Source organism: Gobio gobio, assembly GCF_949357685.1.
Source record: "Gobio gobio genome assembly, chromosome: 1".
Lineage (NCBI taxonomy): Eukaryota > Metazoa > Chordata > Actinopteri > Cypriniformes > Gobionidae > Gobio > Gobio gobio.
This window is the reverse complement of record NC_137097.1, coordinates 48,162,208-48,172,336: the sequence shown is the minus strand read 5'-3', so window position 1 is coordinate 48,172,336 and position 10,129 is coordinate 48,162,208. Positions and strand designations below refer to the sequence as shown.

The 10,129-nt window shown below is 39.0% G+C and overlaps 1 protein-coding gene across 1 annotated transcript in view; it reads left to right on the top strand.

Moving 5' to 3' along the window:
* Positions 1-3,978: 3,978 nt before the first annotated feature.
* xylt1 (xylosyltransferase I) overlaps positions 3,979-10,129 on the top strand; it is a 73,911-nt gene continuing 67,760 nt past the window's right edge. Inside the window, exon 1 of the mRNA XM_079827680.1 lies at positions 3,979-4,273. Coding sequence (XP_079683806.1) covers positions 4,004-4,273 — 270 coding nt within the window. The 5' untranslated portion in view covers positions 3,979-4,003. The remainder of the gene's footprint in view (positions 4,274-10,129) is intronic.

The window sequence follows — 10,129 nt, the reverse complement described above, 5'->3', positions numbered from 1 at the left end:
AGGGAGGGATTCACTGATCCATGGATTTATTCACAGCTGTGCTCTTATGGGCATGACCGATTCAAATGCTCTCCACGGTCTTAAGAGAGTGAATGAAGTGGAGGTCTGAGGATGTGCACTAACTGTCTACGGGCTGCAGCCCTCAAAAATACAAAGAATTCAGGAGATGCTTTGGTAACCGCTGGCGAAACTGAAACAGATGTGCTTTACAAGCCAGCAGGCCCAGCTGATCAGCCTGTCAACACAAGGAGGACTTGTTTGTCGCCATCAACAGAAAGGCAGACAAAGAGAAAGAGGCAGGATTCCCAGTATGATTCATTAAAATGGTTTGACTTTTTGCTGGTTTTTGCTGTTGTTTAATCTTGAATGAGTTATTCTACTCAAAATGATCAAGTAAATGTTATTCTTGTCATGTTTCATGTATGCTATAAGTCTTGATGTTTGTGTGAGTGTCATTTCAAAGTATTTCAGTTTTGTGTCTTGTGAAAAATATTCTTGTGATGTTGCCAATTCTTTAAGATCACAAACATACTTTTTTTTTACAACAGTTTAGAACCATGTAAACAAAGGGAATGCAAATCCATTTCCTTTTAAAATGATCCTTAAGAAATCTGTTTTAATTAGTAGAATTTTAAGTCATGGCAACCTGACATTTCAAGATATTTACTTAAATATATTTTTATTTACTTAAAATAAAAAAGACAATGAAAAAAATTTTTTTTCATGTGTGCCTCATTTTTGCATGCAGGCATGAACCCTGGAGTGGAGAAGATTGGTGTTTCATGTAAGTCTTAAGGCCGGTGTTTTATATGATGAATATTCATGTGTTATATGATGAATATTCATGTGTTGTCAATACTGTTAGACAACACACAATTTCCTAGCCATGATTTGCATTTCTCGTAGAAACATGCAAATAATTAGCACAATATGCATAGAAATCATTTTAAATAAATTAATAATTGTATGTAGCAAGGATGCGTTAAATTGATGAAAAGTGACAATAAATACATTTTTACAAAAGATTTTTGTTTCAAATAAATGCTGTGCTTTTAAACTGTTTATTCGTCAAATAATCCTTTAAAAAAAAGTACTACGGATTCCACAAAATATAAAGCATCACAAATGTTTTCATTGATAATAATAATAAATGTTTCTTAAATAATCTTGAGCAGAAAATCAGCATATTAGAAGGATTTCTGAAGGATCATGTGACACTGATTCAGTGTATTTAAATTGTAATAATACAGTATTTTACAATATTACTGTTTTGACTGTAGTTTTGATCAAATTAGTGCACCCAAGGTGAGCATAATGGACTTCTTTCAAAAATATCAAAATATCTTACCAACCCCAAACCTTTGAAAGGAACTGCACTTAATCTAAATAGGTAAATGTTACAATGATGGCAGATATTAGCCATGTCAACTTAATGATTTTTAGTGAAAAAAAAGCCATGTAAACTGCCATCAGTTCATCAGAACATCTCATTTTGTAGATTGATTAACCCTGGTTTGGAGACCGTAAGAAGTTCTTGCAGAGGAGGAGGCATATGGCTTCTGGCTTCTTACCCCAATACCCCTTCTGTTAGATCTAACGTCCCACACACGCATATACTGACAGTGAATGTCTCAATGCATAGCCCCTTATAACTGCACACCTCAGCATCTGCTGCCCGAAGGACTTTCTGTCAGTTCCACAGCCATTCTGCGAGGGGAATGAAGTGTGACTGTGCCCTGTGCTTTCTTTCAAATTCATCAAAGCTTTGTGATCTCCATCCCAATGAGAGAGCTGTGAATTATAGAGCAGCCACATCGGGGTAGCTGATTCAACTTTAATGATGTCAAGAATGCTGTGAAACAAACAGCAGTGCTCACGTAGCTCTGAGATGTCTAAGCAGAATCGCAAGAACCAAAGCACTTGCTCTTTTTTTCTCTGTCTCCTGAACTTCTAGAGGAAAGGAAAAAGGGACACTGAGGGTATTCCCATGGAAACTGAGTCTCTTTGTCGTGCGAGCCTGTGCCGTGCTATGCGGGATGAAAGATGGCCTCAGTCTTGATTAAAAAACTGTAGGCAATGCTTCACCTGGGTCCATTGTATTGGGAAGTCATTTTGATGGCTCTCCAGGGTTATCTCTCTTTTTCTAAATCTGACAGGTTAACACTATCAATTAGCAGCCATTGATCGGGTGAACAATAATAAAGGCTGGTTGAAAGATGATGTAGCCATTCACCTTCACCCCTGAGGAACAGCTACACACACACACACAAACGACTAGCCAAAAAGGGGAACCTCACAGTTTTGAAACTAATTTTTCACATGGACATTTACAGTAATTTGTGGTTTGGGGTATTTTTATCTCCATTTACATTTTAAGAAGTCTCGCAAAAGATTTATTCTTGAGCAAGCAAGGTTTTTCTGGTCCCTTCAACAAACTTCACACGGGTCATTCCACAAATATGCCCATATGCTATTTTAAGCATTTTTCTTAACACATCTACAAAAATCCAATACATTTTTTACATCTTTCTTCATGAGGATGCCTGTCCCCACTCATGTCTTTCTTACTCCTCGCTGTATTAACAATTGCACTTTTATTTGAAACAGAAATACAAATGAAAGCATTTTTATTTCCTCTATATATATTTAGTTTTTTTTATTTCCTCTCAATATTTTTTTTTTTTTATTTCCTCTCTATATATTTAGTTTTTTTTATTTCCTCTCGATATTTTTAGTTTTTTTATTTCCTCTCTATATATTAAATTTTTTTATTTCCTCTCTCTATTTTTTATTTTTTTTATTTAACTTTTTTTATTTAAAAAAAAATACATGTATTTAATGTGTCATATCATAACAACATGATATTTGTAGAAATATCAACATTAAATTCTCTTTCTTTTTTATTTCAACACAACATAACATAAATTATGTCTTATTTGGTGACAATGTATTGCAGAACATAAAATAATACTTAAACGGGAAAGAAAAAGATACAAATATACAAACAGTTGAAAAGGGTTCCACAGCCTTCTGATATATTTGAACAATAAAAGTATTGCGCATAGGGTCTTGTTTTGTCCGGCATTTACAGTTTTTCCTGTGATTGATCTGGATGACAAGAAAAAGAAAAAAATATATACAATGGGTAGTTGTAACTGATATCTGAATTACGTAATCAGATTCCAAATTTTAAGTACTTATCTTACATTTTAAAATACTCTACTTTATCAGACTGCAGTTACTATACAATTATTTACATTTTTTTTTTTTATTATTATTATTAAGGTCTTCAGGGTTTGTGGAATTGCACACAGTAGTCATGAGCCAATCACTGAAAAAAAAAAATAATAATATATATATATATATATATATATATATATATATATATATATATATATATATATATATATATATATATATATATATATATATATATATATATATATATATATATATATATATATATATATATATATATATATATATATATATATATATATATATATATATATATATATATATATATATATATATAAAGGAGTATATATAAATTCTCTTTTTTAATAAACACCTTTTGTAGTATCACCATGACCTTGCCCTGACCACATGGCTGGTAATGAACTGTAAAACTGTCAACCCTCCTCCCCTCACGCCTGTTGCTTTTTTAAAGGCACAGATATATCTAAAAATGTATAAAAATGTTTAGATTAACTAATACATCAATTTAGTAATTGTTTGTCTGATGAAACGTTCATTGAAATTGATAAGAACTACCCTTTCAAAATGGAAAAGGCGCCCATTACATGGAATGACCCCCGTGTAGTTCGCATGTGTCACCGCGAGGGGGCGCAGACCATATTTCATCCGCGCGCTCTCTCTCTCTCCTCCAGCGGAGCCCTTGCCAACCGCCCCCTCTCTCCCTCTCCACGCTCCTTTCGCGACGCTGAGCCACAAAGCGGACTGTCGGCGCACGGCAGTGGCACCTCGCCGCTTCAGGGTGAAGATGTTCGGCAGTCTGTGCGCCCGTAAGATGGCTCGCCGATCGCGGTCAGCGTTAATAGCCGCGCTGACAGTGCTGCTGGTCCAAACGCTCATCGTGTGGAACTTCAGCAGTCTGGACACGGGAGAAGACCGAAAAGACAACGGCAGAGAGAAGAGGGACCGAATCGGCATCAACAAAGCCTACAGCGAGTACCCGAAGAGCGGCTTCCAGAGGAGGCATCACCAGCCGCCGCTTGGGAAAGCGTCCATTCGACATAAACAGCAGCAACCGGTAAGGCGGAATTTCCCCGTTCGTCGAGTACCATTCATTCCTCACGGTCCGCCTTCATAACGGGTCGGGCCCGTTCTCTTTCGTAAATTATCCCCAGACCCAACGTTTCGGGGTGTTTGTGTTTACATGAACGGCGGCGGCAGAATGATTTGTTCGTGATGTGCTGAAATGTAGCCTTTGTTATCATGACTGTAAACCGCAGCTGAGAATGTGACAGTCGCGCGCGGCGCGTAAGATGCAGTTTTGTTGGATACTTTAGCATCTTGTGTGACGGATCGCTGTCCGTTAAAACTCCCATTAAGTTGTTGCTATTGTAATTGTGTACGTCGGCGGAATAGGCAGTTCAGCTCTCATGCGTAGCTTTCAGATAATCTTCATGCCATATTGTTGGTGATGTGTGCTGTGAGTGATCTCGTCATGACCTTTATGTAGAGAGAAATGATGTATGAGATATAATGCGAATGCGTCCATTTGATTATTAAATGCCCTCTATTTCTTATCGATCAGTTTTACATTACAACTAGGCCTATAGAAATGTTTTGTTAGGTAAATGAAAATGGGTTTCATGTGATAGCAAATTACCGGTAAGTATTATTTAAATCAAAATATGGATTGGTATGACTGAAATAACCTGACTGGTCATTCTTATGAAACGTCCACATGGTATTTAGCGTGGTCTTAATGGCATTTTTAAAACTTGCCTTGAACCCCTTGAGTTTTGAATCCACATCAATGTGTCTCAGGCAATATTATTTATTTTTTGTACATTTGATTTAAATACTGTTTTTTAATCTATTCTTAAAACGTTATATATATATATATATATATATATATATATATATATATATATATATATATATATATATATATATATATATATATATATATATATATATAATGTGTGTGTGTGTGTGTATATAATTGAGTCTGTTCAATTATAAAATCCTTTGTCAAGCTAATTTTCCAAACACTGACACAAAAAGCACCAAAGATTGTTGTCCTCACTAGCGGCAGTTTAAAATAGACACATTTTACTATTGTTTTTGTGGATTCATAACATCCATAACAATAATTTTGTGCTTTGAAATGCTGGCTGATCTATCTGGACATGATGCTCCTGCTCTGAGTCTTTGCCTGCAGCTTTGCTGACAGACCCTCCATGCCTTGCGTTGAGGACAATGACCCGACTGCATTAGGTAACATTAGTGAGAGTTGGGTCAGATCAGTTAAAATAGCTGTTTTCTCTTTTTACTGTGTATTAGCTTCTTGTGAAGCAAAAAAGTTAAAATTGCTTTGTTTTCGCAATGGAAATTTTGCACACCACTTGAGAGAGAAACTGGATTTTATGTATCCATCTCTATAAGACTGTGTCTTAACTTAGTTGGCTACATACCTAGAAAGCATTTTTGGGAATTGATGTATGTTAAGTTATGCTAAATGTATGATGCACAGAATATGAATCAATGCACAGACACAGCTAAGGTGTATAAAACATTAAATTCATTCACACAGAATGCATTAAAAGTCCCACCTCAGTAAAAGCGCTACACTCCCTCATCAGTCTGCATCATTTTTTACAATTAATTGATACTAATTATCATGTTGCATCTCATTAACATAAATCTCTCAAACATAGCTTTGCCTAATCTAATTAGAAACCTTTCTGTCATCAATAGCTGTGTTTGAACAGCTTTTTCCTCATTAAAGAAATATCATCCTGACTGTGTTCATGTAAATCTGGAGACTGTAAAAATGTGAGGGCTGGAACAGATTTTCACTGCAGGCAAATACTAACATCGCCATTTGGCTACCATGTGGTACGGTACTTTTTAATTGCAGAGGTGTTAATTTAGCTTTCTAATCCAGGTGTGATGTAAACTACAACGAGCCTGGAGCGACGTTCCATCTCATTTAGTCTCTCGCTAATATCCCCATAGACTTGTTGCTCTATCTGTGTCTAATGTGATAATTCTATTCTTCTGTGGTCGTATTTAATCCTGCAGTCTAAAGTGCACGTTATAATCCCTCCAGCACTAATCGACAGCACCTTTGTATACCGAATTCTCAGCAGGACTTGCTTCTCCGACAGTTTTGCCTTCAAGTTGTCGCAGTTTGGCAGGAGTGTTAATGTCCAGTAAATGTGTGCCTGTCAGCAGAGTGACTGGCTCGGGCGGTGTGAAGTGTGTCCGTCTTTCGGTGTCGTCTGCTATGCTATGCTCCCTGTAGAGCCATCATCCTGCTTGGATCCGACTCTGCTGCAGGAATACCACCCGATTCAATAGAGTGTGGCATGACCCCAGCGTCGGTCACCTTTTCGTCCGTGCTCTTGTGTATACGCTCCTCTCTTCCATATCTGCTCTGCTCTTGGATTTGTTTGTGCCCTCGGTGGGCTGTTTATTCTGGCAAACAGGATTGGCAGAGGATTAAAGCGGGAGCCTGTAGCCGTGCGATTGTTTCAGCTGTTTATCTCGATCCTCGTCCTGAGACGGCATGGAATCAGCGAGGTGGGAAGTCTGGAGCGAGTGTTAGAAACCAGAGAGTTGTTCAGAAGATGCATCCGAACCCCCTGAAGGCTCTCAAACCCGCTGAGTCCCTCAGACAAGAAATAGATACCTATCAGTCTGCTTTTGTCCGAAATTAATCTTCGTCTTAAAGTCACGTCACTATTGGATTTCCTCATGGCTAATTTGTTGTTTTGAGTAATTTCAGGTCATTTGTCTTTTCTCGCTTTGCTGGTGCAGATGATCAGACTGTAGTGCATTTGTGTCTGTCTAAAAAGCTGCACAAGTGTTTGTTGTCCGGGTGTTTCGGTAGTGCTACACTCTACCTGGCCTATTCCCTTTCTGCACTGCACTTTATTCCGACTGCTCTTTAATACCATAGTCACAACTCTGCCGGCACAAATTGTCTGCACTTCAGCCTTTTTGATTAAAGAGATGTGAGACACAGGTGACCTCTCACCTCTTGTGCGCCACTGTGCTGCTTTCTTACATATGGCATTAACCCAAACCCACACGCAATCTGCGCCCACCGAAAACGCTGCTGAATTGTAGGAAAAAAAATCTCCTTTTTTGCGTGTTCATCTTTTGACTCATTTGACTCTGATTAACATATTTGACTGTTTAAATCTATTCTGCCCAATTTCCACAGACTTCGTCTGGTCCTACATTGACATCACCGTTTGCATGTTATTTGGGTATTCAAGCACTGGAGTTCTTGTATGGTTTGTGGACTGTGTATTCCTTCCTGAAACCGAAACTGGAAGTTCCATTAATTTTGGAAATGGGGATGTTGGCTGTGCACAATAGGAAGTGGATTAAACTTCAGATAAATGTGGGATTTTCTGTAAATGGCAAAATTGGCTCTAATTTTTTGAGTCCATTTTAGTTGAAACTTTTTGGGGATAGTTTACTTATGTGAATAAATGCTTTTGTACTACCTAAGCAAGGAATTTCCAAGCCCAAATGCAACACCAGATGCAGCTAGATTAAATTAAATTTAACTATAAAAGGATGTGCTAAACATATAGATGTGCTATATATGTATGTGCTATACATGTATATATATATACATACATACATACATACATATACACCGATCATAACATTATGACCACCTTCCTAATATTGTTTTGGTCCCACTTTTGCTGCCAAAACAGCCCTGACCCATTGATGCATGAATGCCACTAGGTGTGCTGCGGTATCTACCACCAAGATGTTAGCAACATATCCTTTTAGTCCTGTAAGTTGCGAGGTAGGGCCTCCATGGATTGGACTTGTTTGTTCAGCACATCCCACAGATGCTCGATTGGATTGAGATCTGGGGAATTTGGAGGCCAAGTCAACACCTCAAACTCGTTGTTGTGCTCCTCAAATCATTCCTGAACCATTTTTGCTTTGTGGCAGGGCACATTATCCTGCTTAAAGAGGCCAAAGCCACCAAGGAATACCGTTTCCATGAAAGCGTGTACATGGTCTGCAACAACGCTTGGGTAGGTGGTACGTGTAACATCCACATGGATGGCAGGCTCCAAGGTTTCCCAGCAGAACATTGCCCAAAGTATCACACTGCCTCTGCTGGCTTGCCTTCTTCCCATAGTGCATCCTGGTGCCATGTGTTCCCCAGATAAGCCATCCACGTGATGTAAAAGGAAACAACTTGATTCATCAGACCAGGCCAACTTCTTCCATTGCTCTGTGGTCCAGTTCTGATGCTCACAAGCCCACTGTTGGCGCTTTCGGCGGTGGACAGGGGTCAGCATGGGCACCCTGACTGGTCTGCGGCTATGCAGCTCCATATGCAACAAACTGCGATGCACTGTGTATTCTGACACCTTTCTATCAGAACCAGCATTAACTTCTTGAGCAATTTGATCTACAGTAGCTCGTCTGATTGATCGGACCACACGGGCCAGCCTTTGCTCCCCACGTGCATAAATGAGCCTTGGCCGCCCATGACCCTGTCGCTGGTTCCCCACTGTTCCTTCCTTGGACCACTTTTGATAGATACTGACCACTGCAGACCGGGAACACCCCACAAGAGCTACAGTTAAAAAAAGATGCTCTGACCCAGTCATCTAACCATCACAATTTGGCCCTTACGCTTGCCCATTTTTCTAACATATCAACTTTGAGGAATGAAACAAAATGTTCACTTCCTGCCTAATATATCCCACCCACTAACAGGCGATGTGATGAAGAAATAATCTGTGTTATTTACTTCATCTTTCATAATGTTATGCCTGATCGGTGTATGTATGTATATATGTATATATAATTTTATATTTTATTTTTTATTTTTGTATTCCATGTTTTAGGTATATAGTCTATTTCTCTTTCTCTATTAAAACAACAAAAAAATCTAGATAAATTAGTCAACCTCACTAATTGAAACATTTCTGCTGGAGGAAAACATGGCAGTGAAGGGCTGTGATGCTGGCCATTAAGTTAGTTCCACATGTGTTTGGCGTCTTTTGGGGCCTGTGTTAATGCCGCAATAAAGGGTACTTCCTTCATTTGCTTTAACATGCTCTCATTAGCCAGATGCCGCTGCGCACCAGGTGAGCGGAACGCCACATTTGTCTTGTTACTGCATGTTCTGATTCTCCTCAGGTCAGCCGGTCCCACATGCTCAAACACCGCTCGGGTACTGTCGCCGCAGGACGTTCCTGATGGGAGGGGAGTCTGGTTTGATGGTGATCAATCTCATATGCCGTGCTCAGCTTGTGTACTGAATGTGAATGTGCTCGTTATCTGCCGACCACTCGCCACCTGAATTAGTGGAGGGATCCCAGAGGGAGGGGCTCTGGGGACCGAGAGTGACACAAGTGTCCACATAAACACACTCACACACACCTGTGTGGCTCTTTCTCACTCACTGTAGCATGTGGAGGGAGCTTTCCTATAGCAGGGCTCCAGAGAGTGCATCCATAGACTAGGCAGACAAAGCTTTGGAATAATAAAGGCTATTCCTCATAGTCCTCACTTGCACCCTCAAATCACAAAGCCAAGCTTGTGTACGTCAGAGTTTCTGTGCTTTCTGACATTTAAAATTTCCCAATGACACAATTTCCTTTAATAATAATAATAAAAAAAAATAATAATAAAAAAGTTTTTGAGGGGACAAATCTTTAAGTAAAAAGTAACAAAAATATCTGTCAGTGTTTACAAGTTATGCATGTGTGCATTTGTGTCTGTCTAAAAAGCAGCACAAGTGTTTGTTGTCCGGGTGTTTCGGTAGTGCTACACTCTACCTGGCCTATTCCCTTTTGCGTTACCACGCAAAATAAACACATTTTCCACTTTTGTCCAGCCGACTGTGTCATTCCCAGTCACGCACCTAATTTTCTTAGCAGAA